Here is an 18,461-nt window from a genome sequence, read left to right on the forward strand (position 1 = left end):
CACAAATGCATGCATGTCCCCCTTCCCATAAATCCATGCTATGTGAAACCCCTAAATTAAAACAAACAAAAAAATTAAATATGAGGTGCACAATGGAATTTGGTAACCAAGATTAAAATTGATTATGATGAAAGTTCTAATAAAATCTAAGGGTTGTACAACATAGTACAAAAAGTAAGTCAAAATTTATAGCACTTCATTGTTAATTAAAGATTTCACCATGTAGGTCTGGATGGTGCATGGTCCTTCATTTCTGTATTCTTCAATTTTCTTATGTCATTTTTTTCTATTCTTCAATTGTTTGCCCATTATTCTATATTTTTTTTATATTTTACCACCTCATTAATGATTATTCTCTATTTTTGTCCCCTTTTTTTTCTATTCTTTATTTCTTTTGTCTATTTTTCTGTACATTTGGCCCATTATTCTCTATTCTGTAAACCCTTCCAAACCCTCCAGATACCATGTGTAGGCCATTTTTTCTCTCTAATTTGTTATATTTTCAATAAACCTACCCTTGGTCAAATAGAATATAAATCATATGACATGCCGTTTTGATATCAAAGTGTACCTGAACAAATTTTGTGCATAAAAGTAAAAACCTGACATAAAATGCATTATAGGATAATATATGATAAAATAAATATCACCTTTTGATGTTTTTTCTACATCAGTATCATCTACCGATATAAACATCTATCTCATTCCTACTTAATATGTTTACCTGCCTTGTTGTATATTGATCATAGTAATTGTAAATGTTATTGAAAGAAACATATGTGGGTTTTTTTTTTCTCTAACTTAAATCAATGAAGGAAAATATTTCATCAAATGATGGAGTACTTACTACATGTCATTTAACTTGAAGCTCATTAAATCCCTATTTGCCTCATCACTGACTTAATTGTCTTTAAAATCAATAGAAACTAATATTATTATCAAATCTTCTGACTGGATAAAAAATAATACTATACAAACATCTTATAATGGTTTAACCCATGCAGATTCTGAAATTTAGGTCAAATTATTTGTTGATTGAAATCTACATGTTATAATGTACATTACAAAAATTGCTTTAAACTATCATAAAATAAAAAAGAGCAAATTTCATATGCTGAAAACCATTACGAGAGTATTCAGCAAGAAAAAAATAGGGCATTTATGCCACGATATATAATACCAAATAAGGCAGTTTTCTTACCCATTTAGGAATTGTCATACAAAATAAATCAAGAGATTTTTATTGGCATTTTTATCGACAAAAAATTATCTGTAAAGTTTTATATGAAATTTTCTAATCATAAGCTTGTACATGTATAACTTTTCAAAGATAGACTTAAACAACTAATAAATGACTAAATAGCAGGTTCATGTACATGGTTAACATAAGCATGGGATAAGTGAAGCCAACATTAACAAAGAAGTTGTTAAGAGAAGAAACAAAGATAAGAACCACTGTTAAATGTAGAGTTCAAGTACATGCTAGATTATTTAGCTAAAAAACACTCATGGTGGTGTTTAGCAAACCACTTTGAAATTTTGGTTCATTTATATGCTTCGGAGTTTAGTGTATCTTCCATTTTCACTATACTAGTACCTAGTTGAAGACCCATTGGTGGCCTTGGGCTGTTTTCTACCTTTGGTAGGGTTGTTGTCTCTTTGACACATTTCCCGTTTCCATTCTCAATTGTATCCTATTACTAAATAACTTACAGTATGTTGATTTTCGTAATTTAGGTCCAGAAGTAATAATGTGTACCCCAGAGGTAACTCGGTCAATGTTTTCGAGAAAGGCAAGTCTACATGTATGTTCAGAAATTTACTGGAAAATTAAGTGCTAGGAAAATGAGTACATAGTTAGTAAAATGTGTCTGGCATACATTTTTACAAGGAAGATAAGTCCAATGTGTACAATTCCATTTAAACAGTATCCATACATAACCAGGAAAAGAATAATAAAATATTTCATTGCTTACAGCCAAATCCGTATATCAGAAAAAGTAAATTATGTAGATAGCATTTTTATCTACATTGAACATGCAGGTCTCAGGAAAATAAATCTGTGGGCTTTTGCAACTGACATTGGACTCAAAATACTAGAAAAATATGTAACCATGGCCTTATAAAACTACATGCAGCAATTTCTACATGTATCGTCCCAGCCACACTTTACTAGACTAATTTTATCATTTACACTTGCACAGGTTTTGAGGTATCAACGATTCATTTTGGCTTTGTAGGAATGCATTGTGCAACCATTTTTTACCTAAATTTTGCAAGTTTTGCAGGTATTTAAATGATGCTTTACTCACTCTTTGGGAGTTTTTCATAATGGTTGTTTCTCACATGTACTTGATTTTCAGTTTGATATCACTGAAGATACATGTATTAGTATTGACACGATTGAACTGCATCAGATCTGCAGATGTTTCATACTTTTGTCTCTCATAATTTTACTTTTTAACAATAGGTAATCATTCAAAACAGCTAGTATATTATTCATAAAAATTTAAAAAGGAATATTAAACAGCTTTTGTTTGAAACATAGCTACATTTATACATAAAATGAAGACTCAAAGAGTTCTATATTCATGAACCAAGCTTAAAAATTTGGTATTGCTTATAGTGCAGGTTTTCTTCATTAGCTAGTATGTAATTTTGTTCATCCAGAACAAAATGAACAGACTTACTGGACGAACAAAATCACCACCCACATTTACCAGACTTGGGCTAGTCAGTAGTTGGGGGATTCATCACAGACATACAGATGGACAAAAATGGATAGAGTAAAGATTACTTTGTCTCAGACTTATGTATACTTCAAAAATGTAAGTAACCTGTCCAAGCTATCATAATTATTTAAACTACCAATCTGCCGATAGGCAATATACATGGTATACATGTACAGTGACAGTGCATGTAGGTGCATTACATGGTGAATCCATAGACCTTAAACAAAAGTTACTAGTTGTGGGGATTGTTTTCATAACAGTTTGTAAAAAAGTAAACAACAACACCAAAAGATAATGGCACGGGAACACCTGTTTACCTTTATCTTTCTTTCTTTCTCAAAGTTTCTGAGGCTGTTGCACGTCAAGAATTTTTGTGGATTGTGATAAAACAGAACTGCTGAGACTATCTCATGGGTTAACACAATAACCATTCTGTTTTAAATTAAAACCAGTTTCCTTCTGTGCTAAAATTTTAGCCGAATTCTATTGAATCTTTTCATTTTAAAAGCTTTTCCACACCAATAACAGATATCAGGTTGCAACAAAATGCGTCTGCAGTTATTCTATTGTGCTGCCGTCATGCGGTAACGGGAGATAATTAGTTTTTCAATAACTTGCAGTTCAATCACCTGATCAATTTATTTTCGAGCTAAAACGATACCCTTTACAATAGAATTTTTAATCCTTTAACAAACTGAAAGTTAAACGTCATGAGATACTTTTAAAACTATAATTAAAAAGTTTACGTCGCTGTGCTTGTTTTCAAGTAACTGGTTGAGTAAAATTCCTTTACTTTGTATTGTGTCGAGAACTTAGTATTTGCAGAGACATATATACACAAAAAAGTCATATTTATATGGGTGCAGGTCGTTTCGTAACCTGGTCGTTTCGTAACTAGTCGATTCGTAACTTAACTAGGTCGTTTCGTACCTGAGACGTTTTGTAACCTTATATCAATATATAATAACAATAAGATTAGTAGGTTACGTAAAAAGAAATAAAAAGACTTAGTGATGTATGTGTATATATATATCTATATTTATTTATTAAATAATTGATTGCACATAAATTTACACTTTACAAGTACAGTTTTGCACACATGCGAATAGAACAGAAGAATTTGAATTGTCCATCATCATTTAGATGTACCCCGTCTTTATCAAAGTATTTAGAACTTGATAAGTCGGATTGCGTTCTTAACATCCAATTTTCCAGTCTTCGGATGAAACTGTGACCGATCACAAGTACTTTGGGCTTATTTACTGTTAGTGACATATTTGGCGTTTATAGATGAATGAAAAAGGAGTAAAAAAAAAACTTCTATTATACCATTAAGTGAACACTTGTCACTAACATTTATTTAATTTAACCACGCCTAATAATTTATCAATTTAATTCAAATTAAATTTATTCAAAATATTTCACTACTGATTGCTTTTTTGTGTAGTTATTAAACATGATATATCAGAAATTTTCTCATTCTGGGATAAATACACTCAAAACCAGATGTCCAGTAGTACATTATTAAGGAGGTGTGCTTTTGTTTACGGACCAACTGCTGCTGCTGCTACGGCCCACTAAGACTTTGTTTCATGTTAATACGAGGGTTTTTCGGATGAAAAATCAGGCTTTATGCCAGTATAAGCATGCAAACAAAGGACAACATAGTGATGTATCTGAAAGAAAGAAAAAGAATAGAGTAAGATAAAGTGTTCTTAAAAAAAACAAAAACTTTAACTCCGCCAACGCCGGTCCCAAGCCCGGGTGAAAAAGGAGGAGGGTTATGCAATTGCATGTAAAAGTGAAAAAAAAAGGAGAAAATAATTATTTTTTTCAGGTCGTGTGCCATAGGTCGTGAGCCATTAATCTACTTAATCACTTTACACCTACTGTAATTACTTTTTATTACCTGTCATTAGTTGTCATAAAACCATTAAAGCTGTCACCGAGCGTAATTACAAATTAACCAATTAGCCAATAATTAAAAAGATTTCAAAAAATTTTAAATTAAAAATATTACAATATTGTTATTATTAGATGAACAATTGAATCATTTTTAAATAATAACTTTAACTTTTTCATTTAAACTAATTAATTTAAACTAACACTTTATAACCATATGTAATTACAAAAGGTACGAAACGTCTCAGTTACAAAACAACGTAGTTACGAATCGACCAGGTACGAAACGACCAGGTTACGAAACGACGTGCATTCATTTATATATATATGTCTCTTGTATTTGAAAAGAAATTTGTAAACTACTGATTTTTTTTAGTACCTCCAAGAACACACTCAGTGTCACTTTAGTGAAAGCTGGGACTATACTAGGTTAGCATGATAGTCCCAGGTCACGGAAAGCTGGTTTTGGAATAAAAGACATTTAAATCAATATGCCCTTTAATTTTCAGCAGGATGCTTCGTTTTGTATATAATATTTTATTATCATTTTTAATGAACATGAAGAAATAATTTATGCAAGCCTAGAATTGTTGGTATTTTTCACATGGAATTGGGTCGTTATATTTGAATTTTGTCCCGAGCGTCAGCGAGGTAAATATGAAATTTGATGATGTAAATATGTGGTTTTATCTGGGACATAATATATTGACGTTAGTATACTTTTTCCATGTTTTATTGACTTTTGAAAAAAAAAATTATATTCACCGAGACCAACGACCGAAGTGAATATTAGTTTTTTAAAAGCAATTAAACCACATATTTACAAAAACAAAAGACTGTAATATATTGACGTTAGTATACTCTTTCCATGTTTTATTGACTTTTGAAAAAAAAATATATTCACCGAGACCAACGGCCGAAGTGAATATTAGTTTTTTTTAAAAGCAATTAAACCACATATTTACAAAAACAAAAGACTGTAATTGTTTTATTCTATATTCCGAGAGAAAACTATGTTTTATAATGACAATTATTTGTGTGGTGAATCTGAGACTACTATAACACAGAGTTATAGTAGTCTCCGGGTGAATATAACTTTTCTTCAGTTGAATATGTTGTTCATTCAAAATCCAATTCATATAGACAGAACTATCAAAATAATACCAATATGGAATAAATCTAATTATTTTGTATAGGTTAATTAGGTCTGGGACTATTATACTCAATATATTATGTCCCAGGTTAGGTTGAAGTTCTCCGTCGATTGCCAAGACTATTGTACGTACAGAGGTCTTTTTCTACATATTTTGAACCTCTTGACCTTTCGTGACAACAAGCAAGCTCCACAAGCTACCTAATATCCCTTTAATCATTCAACGCTATATTTAATCATTATTATTTAATTTTTTAATTTTTATGTATTTATGTATTTATGTATTTATGTATTTATGTATTTATGTATTTATGTATTTTTGTATTTATGTAGTTCTGTAGTTATGTGTCTATGTGTTTTATGTATGTATTTATTCATTTCTTTTTTAGTCATTTCTTTTTTGTATTCATTCTTTCATTCACAGATGACAAATAATGCTAATTATGTAACTAGAGGAATAGATGAGGTGGTTACAATCGTTACACGACGCATAAAAATACCAACGTGAAAGCTCACTTTCCAATTAATGGCATTCAAAACTAGATGTTTCCTTTGGTCAAATGTTGTCGTGGTAAGATTGAACGAATTTCTATTATTCGTAACTAGAGCTCGATGAAACATCAGTCAAATACTATTACGGGTAATATTATACCTCGAGTACGACTGAGACTAAACGTAAACAACAACAGGCAAAAACAAATTTCAAACTGTCTTAAAAACGCGGTGCATGTGGGCAAATGATAACGGAGAAAAGGCGTGAATGTGGTTGAAAGAAAAAAATCATTTTGATATTCAATTGAAGAGGGAAGAAAAAAGCTCCATGACTTGACTCGAGCAATTTTAGAACTAGAAAATCACACTCGATACTTACAGTGAATCCCTTGTGTCTTCTATACATATTCTGCATCAGGTGTTTCCTTCAAATTACATAGACTTACACTTAAGTTATGCATTCGGTAGCGAAAGAAAATTAAAATATACACACATCTCATTGCAATTTTTTGGAGGGAGGGTGGGGTGAAAAAAGGTTATTTGAAACAAGACTTTATGTTTAAGATAGACACTACATAGAAACCACAACCAACAGTACCTTCAATTATGATTTAATACGATAAGCAGCAAATTCCATAGTTTGCATGGACTACAGGGCTCATATATGAGGGTCTGGATGGGGGCTTCATTTCTGTAGTCTTTATTTTTTTTATTCCATTTTTCTTTATCTTTTATATTTTTGCCCATTAATCTCTATTCTTTATATTTTAGCACTCCATTATTCTCTATTCTTTATTTTTGGGTCCATTTTTCTCTATTCTTTATTCTTCTTTCGTCCATTATTCTCTTTCTGTAAACCCCCGTCCAGACCCTCATATATCAGGTACTGATCAGACACAATATAGCCGCTACTGTACCTCTTTTATTGCAATTTCTCAAATGACAAGTCAAAAAAGAAGTTAAAATATGTGTTTAATAAAGCAAAGATATTAGCCGTTGAAAAGGTTAAGGGCTAATTTCCCAAAAAATTATTTCACTGACTCACAAGGTCAAAATACGAAAGTTGTTTGAACCTCATCACTAGAATTTGAATACTAAACTGCCTTTATAATACATATAAAATATTTTACAACAATTTTACTCGCATCCATAAAATTAAATGTCAGCGTTATACATGTATATACATTGAAAACAGATTTGATACAATATTGCAAATTTACGTGTCTGTAAATTTTAGCATCGTAGACACAATCAAAATAAATTAAATTTTGCACAATCAAAATAAATTAACGGGTATATGAAAGACAAAAATAACTTTGTTTTAAAAAGAATTCTGGATTTGGTTAAGAATGCCCTCCGTAGTCATTTTTACGCAAATTTCTCAAAATTAACCAAATTTTAACAAACCTATGGTTTTGAGCCTTTGAAATTTAGTTACATTTTCAGACATACGCCATGAAATTTTTTTTTAAGTGTTTACACTCATGATGCTGTCAAACTACGAATTTATAATAGCCTAGCTTTAATCTAGTTACAAATCTGATTATTTTTTATTTGACTTATTTTTCATTTGTATGGAGCTAAAATTACAAGAGAGGAACTTTCTATTTTCAAATTTCCTGCTAAGGTTTTTTTACATGATCATTTCCCAAATCGCACTATATAGTACATGTACATTTGTTGTTATATATACATACAATTAAAGAGTTGTTCATTCATACATTGTTTACGTAAGACATTTTAAATTTGAAATATTGATTCAGGTTAAATTATTCTTTACTGCAGTGCAAAATTAAAATAGATAAACAAGCATGTGTCAAGCTAATAATTACAATTCAAATGAAACAAGGACTCACCATTAATATCTACATGTATATATCCTTAAATGATCAGCAATATTTAGAATAAACATTGAAAGTGGGGCATTTTGTGTACTTTGTTTCAGACGAGTGAACATTTAAAATGTACATTTAAAAGAAGGAGAGCATTTTGTTTGAAATGGATGTGACGTCACTGCACTACTTATCAGTAATTGATCAAATGAGTATTATAGTGTACATGTATAGTGTCGATTTTGATCTGTCGGGTGTTAATGTGACTCTTCCTTAACTTATATAATATCCTTAGACAACTATCAATAGTGTGGTCATATCATTTTCGTCATATTATTTTAATGATCGTATAATTAAAAGGATAGAAAGCTCTTCTGACGTGAAACTGGAAATTTCCATCCTGACTGAATCACGGCAATATTTTGAGTAAAGTTAGATCATATCGGATCATACCGAACCACGGTTATTTTGTGTTAGTCATATTTGCAATAAATAAATAAATTACGATCTTGAATATGTTTCAGTTAAGATTATTGAAGAGAGGATATTACATAAAAAATAATTAAACAAACAAAAACAAACAAACAAACAAAAAACGAAATTGACAAAACCAACTTGAGGTTTAGTCGTGCCTATGACGATCGTTTGGATCTATGCCCAATTTCAATTCATGCTTGCATTTTGAAATCGTGATCACTGCAATGAGTAACACGACGGGTGCCACAGTAGAGCAGGTACCGCGTACCCCTCTGGATAACCTTCGACACGGCCTCCATGGGATTCGTGTTGCTCTATGTTTGTAGTGTAGTGCTTCATCGACTTGCTGTTTTCGTAGTTTTAGTTTTTATTCACGGTTTTGTCTTTTTTACTCGTGGTTTTGTCTTTTTTTATTCGACCTTGGTGTTTGAATACCCCCTGATTTTTTTCTCCCTCATTTTCCTTTACTTCTAGCAATGGTGGGGAGGCCCTGCATGGTTTCAGCTGATTGGAATAAGATAATTTTGTATAAAAGATCCTCCTATAAGAACCCTTTCCCTGACAAGTCCTTTCAAGCTTCAGTTGCCAGAGGAAGTTTATGAGATTTTCAACCTTGAAGGTGCAACGGGAAGTTTGTGTAAAAAAAAATACTGAATTTAATAAATTAAGATTATTTTGTGTTTATTGCAAACGTATGCAAATATTAAGACCAACAAAAATATAAACTCTTTTCCTGCTTCCTTAGTAGGGAAGAATGTAGATTAAATGATTTTTTTTATATAATACATAGACTATATATTGTATATAAAGTTAACAATGCTTAACAAAAAATGTCTGGGCTTCTATAAGTAAAATATCCATGTTATCTTTCGGAAGTCAAAATCCCTAACCATACGTGTAACTTAAATTCAATGAAAAGTAAAACCTTGTTGACGGAACTTAACATTGAATTTGTTCTATTGTTTTACTAGAATCACTTACGAAATGAACTGAGTTCCTTGATAGTTGAAATATTACATTAATTTCATTTCATCCATAGATAACATAAATTTTAATACATTATAGAAAGATAGAGAAATTTAAAATAGTTACTTTATAATTGTTAAAGCAAGAATGAATTATTACATAATTTTGCAATAATACAATTCCCATCTCGCCTTAGTATTCTGTTTGCCCTTGTTACCTAAAACATGCATACAGGTCATTAAGCCGAAATGAAAACACAACCAGACGGGCGACCAACTCAATTATCAATCACCAATTCAAATCTTAGACTTTGTAAAAAAATCTATCAATCTCCCTCTTGTAAAGCCAGGGGAAAAATCAGGCTTTAATTTTAAAAATCATCAAATAAAATTTACAATTGACTCTGTCGTCTATGCAATTCGGCGAACAAAATGATACAAAAATGTTTCACTGACTTATCGTATAGTTTCACAACAAAGGGGGAAAAGAGAAATTGTGAATACCGTTAGGTTTCTATCATTTTCGCCATCTTTATACCATAAAAACAGCTCGAAAGAGTAGTCTTTGAAAAGTTTCTAAAAAATCATCTTTTATATAATTTAAAAGTACATAATGGTATCCAGCCAAATTACTGGCTTATCAGACAAATTCAAAATAGCACCGAATATCTACAAACTAATTAAAAATTTAAGCATTAAATATATGATTACACACAATATCTTCTTCGAAAAAAACATGATACATATAACGTTCTTGCTAAAAATTCTTGAATAACATCATTCGACATAAAGAAAAATAAATTTGTCTGCTATATCAAAATCTCTTAAAGTTTAAGAAATATCACTAGCTTTTAAAAAAATCTTAAATCTGAGTAAAAGTCGAACTCTAACAAACATTGTTTTTTATCCTCGACACAGTTATTTTTTTCATATTAGTTTTCCGTTCTACGTTTTAAACATTGTGACTAGTATGTTTCACAGATATAGATTTTCGAATAAGTTAAAAGTACAAATTTAACCCTTTACAACAAAGGAAAAGAGGAATTAACACCCGTTTATGGCCCAAGAAAATGATTTTTTTTAATGACATTCTTCGAAATTGCTCATAACATAGGGAAAATGCATAACATGCATAAACTCAGAAAAATATAAATGAATTAGACAAGATTAACAGTGACAGCGCAGGATGTCATGATTATGTCATATGCACGAATATCACAAAAATGGAGAAAAATGCCTATTGTGTGCAATTTTCCTTCCGAATTTCCGTTGAAGAAACATCAGTCACAGCAAAATAATTTGAAGGAAGCTTTCTTGTCGCCTTTTTTACATAATCCCACACCTCCTTTTTGAATCCAATATGTATTCAAAAGTCAACCACATACTTTTCCAATCCAAGATGAATTCAAGAGTCCACCCGAAATACTTTTCCAATCCAAGATTTATTCAAACGTTGATACAAAAAAAAAAAAGCAAAACAAAATATACAAATTTCATCATGTTTTGTTGCCTTGTTTACTCGACTGATTTGAAATTTTTTTGTTTTATTTTTTTTTTTACAAATAAAGAGTAGAAAAAATATAAAGAAAAGAGTATAATGGGCAAAATTGTTTATGGAAAATGGCCTAAAAAATAAAGAATACAGAGATGAGGAATAAAGACCCCCGTCTCCCAACCCAGACCCTCCACAATATGTTTTGTCGAATTCTTTCTTTCTTTGGATTTGAGCAACTATTTGTTACCTTACGGACTTTAACAATAAGCAAAACCCATACCGTTTAGTCAGATATAAAAGGCCATGACACCCACTAAATTACAGACTCCTGACTTCGGACAGGAACATATAGAATGTAGCTGGGTTATACATAATTGTGAACTCACAACCACCCCCATACCTGCTACATAAGTGTTACAGCACAACATAAGAGCAAACTGTAAAAATCAGTTAGAAATGGCTTGACTCTTGAGATCAGTGCGAACCACAAAAACAACTAGCATAAAGACATAACACTCAAAGTACCGATATAAGAGTACTCACAGTTACCGTAAGCTAATTGCAGTTCAAAGCCAATAACGACTAATACATAAATCATGTTCTCCAAGGCTAAAGTATCAATCATATAACACCCACGGATATAGTGTAAAGACGTCATAAACAGTCTTAGAAAACCATGACCTTGTGCAATGCCAAACTATAAGTTCATAGGACCATACGTTTGTAGAAATACACATCAACGCATATTTAGTTATGGCTAATCTATCAAAAACAAAATCAATGTTAGGACCGATAAAAACAATATTCAAAGACCTTACTACGGGGTTAAATTGATATCCTTTAAAGATGAGTTTATTCAAAGAATCTGTTGTGAAGTCCGCTTACTATAGACGTACAGTATAGCGCACCGCGCGTACGGCTTCCAACTTGGCTTCCATTATTTCATCCTATGCCATTATACGATATATCTTAGCCACTATACGCAATAGAATCTATCCCTTTACATCGATCAAGCTTCATAAAAAATATACCGTATAATTTAGGATGTGATATTCCTTTTTTTTTTTCGAGTCTGCGACATTTATGTCTCGAAAGCGAGACATAGCGATCCTAGATTCCGTCGTCGGCGTCGGCGGCGTCAACATTAAGGTTCTGTCTGTGGTTAAAGTTTGTTTTAGACATCAACAACTTTGTCAAACCTTCATGGAATTTTATGAAATTAGGACAGAAGCTTGTTTATAACCAACATACAGTATCCACAGCAAAATTTTTAAAATATTTATTTTTCATTTTTTCCAGTATTTTACTGATAAATGGACTTAGTTTTTTTTTTACAGTTAACACTCAGGCTCAGTCTGAAGTTAAAGTTTTTCAGTCATTAGTAACTATGTCAAACCTTCATGGATTTTATGAAATTTAGACAGAAGCTCGTTAATGACCAACATACAAAATTTTGAAAATATTTATTTACATTTTTCAGTATTTTACAGTTAACAAGTAGATACAGTGTGGGTTTTTTTACACATCAATTAATTTTCCAAACCTTCATAGAATTTTATGAAACTTTGGCAGAAGCTCTTTTATGATTAAAAGATAGTCTGAAGCAAACTTTTGAAAATATATTTTTTTTTATTTTCCGTATTTTTACTGAAAGATGGACTTAGTTTTTTACAGTTGACATTTACAGACAATCTTTTACAGTTGACATTTACAGATTGTTTGGAATAAAATTCTTTTGACATGATAAATGATGGATTGTTATGAAAATTGGACAGAAGCTAATTTTTAAGACCAAGAAATAGCATCTAAAGAAAAAGTTTGATCTTTTTTTATGAATTCTGTATTTTGCTGATAAATGGACTCACTTTTTAAGTCAATATTACACTTTTCACTGACAGCAACAATCGCAGACCAGTAACACTTTTTCTTTTAATAATCACAATGGAACTAGTTCATAATAGATATTTTCAACTATGTTGGTCCAATTCTAAAGTTATAAATCACAGTTTGTGGTCTAGCTCAATAAAGCTCCGTTTAAATTTCATTTAATGGATAAATTTGATAACACTTATCGCTTACCTTGATGATATGCTTGCTGTATAAATAACTAAGTCAAGAGTTATATACCTATACTGCGGAAATTCACTCAAGAGACTTACTTTAAATAAATCTTATAAGGTGTATATATCTCCCAACTCGTTCGCTATGCTCGTGTCTGAAGTGACGATTTAGATTTCTAGGAACGTTATCTACATGTATAAAAATGGTAGCACTGTGGCTTCTTTGAGTAGATAACAGTTATTTTCAATACTTTTTCAATACCAGACCACAAACTGTGATTTTTAACAATACAGGAGCAATTCTGCTATCAAACAAGCACAATTGGTGCCCACAGGAATACCTACAACCTGTTGATAAACTTTATTGCTGAAACTTACTTAAATGTAGAAAATCTACAGGTTTAATCTTCTTTTGTTGTTTGTTTATTATACCTTTTTCGTGAACAAGAGATAAACAATGAATATAGGAAAAAGCATACTTATGTAACCATTAATATATATATATTCTGAAAATATTTAAAGTATCCGATAAAAAAGGTCAATGTATCCCCCAACACATTAATCCACATACCTTTTCTCCTTTGTAATGACTTATAAAGTTTTCCTGATTCAACAACGTTGTGCCTTCTGCTGTTTTAATACCTTTCACTTCAGACTTAAACATATGAAATTGTAATATGAAAGTATGTCAATTGTATATATTAAGTGAGATTACGATTTCAAAATGAAGTGTCTTCTTTAATCGTATGAATTGTTCCCATTTGAGAAAAAAGGAATGGATTTGAAGAAATGTATAGAGTGACACAACTTAAAAACGAGCGTTTTGATTTATTTAGATCATTACAGCTGATAATACTTTTAGCTTTCACAAAATCTAAGGATCCAGCTCCAGCTGGTAAAGTTGAGCATGCAGAAAAATTGCTTTTCCACGTGCACTCTAATAAAATTGACTGTACTAGGTGAACATATTCTGCATCGAAGTGGCTTTGAACTACAGTTATGTATTAAGCAGGGGGCCTAAGTGGCCGAGTGGTCTAAGTAGTCCATCTACTGTATCACTAGCCTGTCAACACCGAGGATGTGAGTTCGAACCCCGCACGTGGCTGTTGCGTTTGACTCCGCCGAAGGTTGGTGGTTCTCTCGTTGCACTATGGTTTCCTCTACCAATAAAAACCAAATTTCCATGTTTTAGCCAATTGTTCTGAAAGTAGCGTTAAACATCAACAACCAATCAATAGTATTAAGTAAATTGTCTTATCTATAATGAGGAAGACACATCATCATAGTGTTAAACGTTCATAAGGGCAAACAAAATGAGACTCCATTATCCTAGTAAAAACGTATGTCAACAGGTGCATGTCGCATTTAAGGGACGAAGCGGACATGTGCACGACCATAAAAATATAACGTCAAACAAATTTCGAAAAATTCTAAAGGTAGGGCCCGTCCTAACCTTAAATCCTGAACCTGCCTCTGTTCGAGATGAGATGGAATATCATCTATATTGCGGAAGGTAAACTTTATACATAGCTTTTTTTTTATTCTATTGTGTTATTCTTTTTCCTTTAAGGTCAAAGAGAGCAACAAGTCATATTGCAGAAAATGTCAGTCGTAGAGAAGTAAATGCTACACTCCCATTTATTTGACACCTTAATTTTGCAGAGTTAATACGATTTTGTCATTAGTCTATAATTTTTGTTACCTATATGGAAGGTGTTCAGAATATTTGTCTTTAGATATTATGAAAGTCTTCATGCTTATAATATATTTGATAAAGTAACTATAAAACATCAACACCCGGGAATATTGAAACAGTAGTTTCTTTATGAATTAGAGGCAACAGTAGTTTATAGATGTTCAAATCTCATGAATCTAATCGGTGGTCTCGTGGTAGTGTGTTCGCCTCGAGTTCGAGAGGTTGTGGGTTCAAACCCCGGCCGACTTTAAAATTGGTATCTGTTGCTTCACCGCTAAGCACGCAGCATTAAGGAGTACGAGCAAAGACAGGTCGGCTCGCGGTCCGAATAATGTGTCCAGGTAGGGTGACATGTCTTCCTGCGGACTGTTACCTTGTGAACTAGAGCTCAGCGTGACGGTCTAGTACAAAGCATGGTTAATATTCATATCAAAGTAATATGTTCTCGTCCTGAATATGTATTTAATTTGACACTGTAAGTTAAGCAGCTATTCATAATCATCATCATTCGCTCATTTGCACGATAAAGAACCATTGCAACAAAACCATAACCGTAGATGGCCTGTTATAAGGCAAAACTTCTGTTCCTGTCCAACATATAATTGTTTTTCAGTAGCAGTCCAAATTTCCCGATCTTCATCCCTGTCGTCCAACCTTGTAGATATTATCTATCGTACTAACTGTTGAAATAGTTTTTCGTCATGATTTTACATGAAATAATTGCCACTGAACCATAAGAAAACAATTAATCAATCATAAATCCATCAGAAGATACAAATCAAGGTAAAACAAAAACTCAGGAAACGGCATGAACTTCAAAATGAGCCAGACCGGATGTGTTGGCAGGGTAAGCGTGCCCCCACTCTGTCAAAATTAGGATACAATTAGTAGATTTACAGATCAGACTACTATTCTGGTATCTAAATATTTAAGACCGCCAATGAGATGAGATACAGACACATTGTATACGTCACCAAAATGTGATGGTGAACGTAAAACTTATGCAGTGTTATACACCACTGTTAATGATGTCCTTAAATTGTGAACATACACGAGCATAGTCATTTGAGCTAAGGAATTGTCTTTACCTTTTCAACAGTACTCAGAGAGCCGAACGATACCAAAGGGATATTCAAACTCACTTATACGTCGAAAATAAACTGACAACGCCATTGCAACAAAATGAAAAGACCGGAAGTCAAACAACAGTATACAAAACACAACATAGAAAACTAAAGACTGAGCAAACATGTTGTATTCTTAGTTTGTTTGTATTGTAAAATTATATTCAAATGACGTAATCGGTTCTTTGTTTATAAAAAGAAACCGCAAACAGGTAAACAATGTTTTTGTTATTAGTTTTTATTACTATTCAATTTGTAATTCTGTTTTTTTTTCGTAATTGTGCAAAATGGTGAATATATCACCGAGCAAAGCCTTCTAGGCAAGAATTCCCTTTGAACCCCTTTGTGTATGTATATAATAAAATTGAGAATGGAAACAAGTGATGTGTCAAAGAGACAACAACCCGACCAAAGAGCAAAAAAAACAAACAGCCCAAGGCCACAAATGGGTCTTCAACACAAGGAAAAAATCCCGCAGCCGGAGGCGGGCTTCAGCTGGCCCCTAAACAATAATGTATACTGGTTCAGCAAAGATGGACGTCACACTAAACCCCGAAACATATAAATGAACCAAAATTAAAACCATACAAGACTAGCAAAGGCCAGAGGATCCTGTTTTGGAACAGGCGCAAAATGCGGCGGGGTTAAGCATGTTTTGTAAGATCTTAACCATCCCCTATACATGTAGCCAATGTGGAATAAACAATAAAGTAAAACTTAGGTTAAAAGAAGTTAGAATAGGCAACAGAAAAAACTAAGCAAAATGACAATGATCAACATAAATTAACAAAGGACTACTAGCAGTTACAGACATGCTAGCTCCAGACCGTAATTGAACTGATTGAAAGATTGTGTCTTCATCATATGAAAATCAAGCACTGTCACTCCCGTTAGGGATATGCTTATCTCGTCAATAAGGACTTGACGCTATCAACGCCTTAATGAAACAAATGAGAGAGAGAGATCATTATCAGTATAAATTATGACAATAAATAAATCCCTCAAAACTTTATGGATGCAAGGCTCAATTTAATGGGCAACTTGATGCTCATTACAGCAATCACATAGACAGTGATGACGTCATATATTCCAGATGGAAATGGTTAATGTGACATAAATCAATTATAAGATTTGTACCAGTTAACGAAATGCAAAAGAAAACAATTATGGCATTTTCCTGTTTCATGTAAGAATTCCACGGAGATATATCAACATTTAATGATGACTTTGAAATTATTTTAAGAGAAATGATACAACAGTTGCATTCTTTTATTTCTCTTATTTCGTTCCTCATATACATTTAAAATGGAGCAACATACACAGAGGGCGATCAAAAACCTCGAGTCGAAAAAAGACATACTACACGAACACCAAGACGATAAAAAGATAAGACAAAAATTAGAAGTAAAAACATTGAGCAAGACAGATTTTACGAAAACCGTGTATGAACTCAGGTACTCAGGAAGTGCTTACGGATACACTAGCGGTAACCCTTTCTGTTTGCTCATATGCTGTAAAACCTGGAGGTATAGTCATAAAGGAGGAAAGCCAGAGAACAAAACTATTGTTACGACAAATATAACGTATCCATGGTGATCTGGTTCACAAAAATTCTAAAAAACGGTCAACTAATTCACGATGGTGCTTATGATACTTTCGAAAACAAAAATGTCTTCAACTTTACTATTAAGATCCTTTGGTTAAAAAGCCTCTTTGTAAGAATCAACCCTCTATATCAAGGAAGGAAAACTTGCTTGGAAATACACGTTCTGGAAATATTCAACTGTGAGATATATACCCACTATTCAGTGGCTGCTTGAATGCTGCTACAAAAAAAAAGAGAAAGTTTACAATGATAAAATTGAATTCATGTCTTTTGTCGTCGTAAATTGTAGGTCCCATCCTGCTCTCATTATCATTTTTTGTTCTGTAAGATACTTTTAATAGCAAAATTAACAGTATCTGCGCTGCTCTTTATTCAAAGTTCAATGGGGGTAGGTGCAATAAACATAGTCACCAAACTTTTGTTTTATTCGGTAACAGCATGATCGATGAGGTAAGTGCGAGCTAACTTCTTTCATTCTTCGTTAGTATTTCCTATATGAAACATAAAGAAACAAGTCGGCAAGAACAAGGAACACTTGTGTCAATGGTGGAAAGTCAAATGTTTAAAAAAGAAAATCAAAAATATAAGTTTTGCTTCCTTATTTATTTTATTTTCCGGTTTCTATTTAATGTCAAACTTATGATTTCAAGTCAACGTGTAGAAAAAATTCACAAAAATTGATATATTATTGGTGAAAAGAAAACTAACTCTAACTTATCTAAATCGAATTTGTATTTTGTCTCTGCGTACTACATGTAGCATGTGTTATACTTGTTGGTACCTTCTTTTATATTTGAACTATAGTCATGAGTGAGTGGAATTAATGATTTATAACATGCATGAATGCCAGCAATGTACCGTGGAGCTTCTGAAAAAGCAAATGGAAAAAGAACGAAAATTATCTATGTACAAATTAAATAAATCAGA

General features: G+C 32.2%; 1 protein-coding gene across 4 annotated transcripts in view; it reads right to left on the reverse strand.

Moving 5' to 3' along the window:
• LOC127715070 (cGMP-dependent 3',5'-cyclic phosphodiesterase-like) overlaps positions 1-8,248 on the reverse strand; it is a 120,365-nt gene extending 112,117 nt beyond the window's left edge. The window contains exon 1 of one of the 4 annotated variants that reach the window (XM_052221097.1): positions 8,136-8,248. In XM_052221097.1, coding sequence (XP_052077057.1) covers positions 8,136-8,138 — 3 coding nt within the window. In that variant the 5' untranslated portion in view covers positions 8,139-8,248. Of the gene's footprint in view, positions 1-3,049; positions 3,585-8,135 lie in introns of those variants that run through there. The other 3 variants (XM_052221095.1, XM_052221094.1, XM_052221096.1) reach the window with 3 other exon arrangements.
• Positions 8,249-18,461: the final 10,213 nt, after the last annotated feature.

The sequence above is a fragment of the Mytilus californianus genome, unplaced genomic scaffold (assembly GCF_021869535.1).
Source record: "Mytilus californianus isolate M0D057914Y unplaced genomic scaffold, xbMytCali1.0.p SCAF_9, whole genome shotgun sequence".
Lineage (NCBI taxonomy): Eukaryota > Metazoa > Mollusca > Bivalvia > Mytilida > Mytilidae > Mytilus > Mytilus californianus.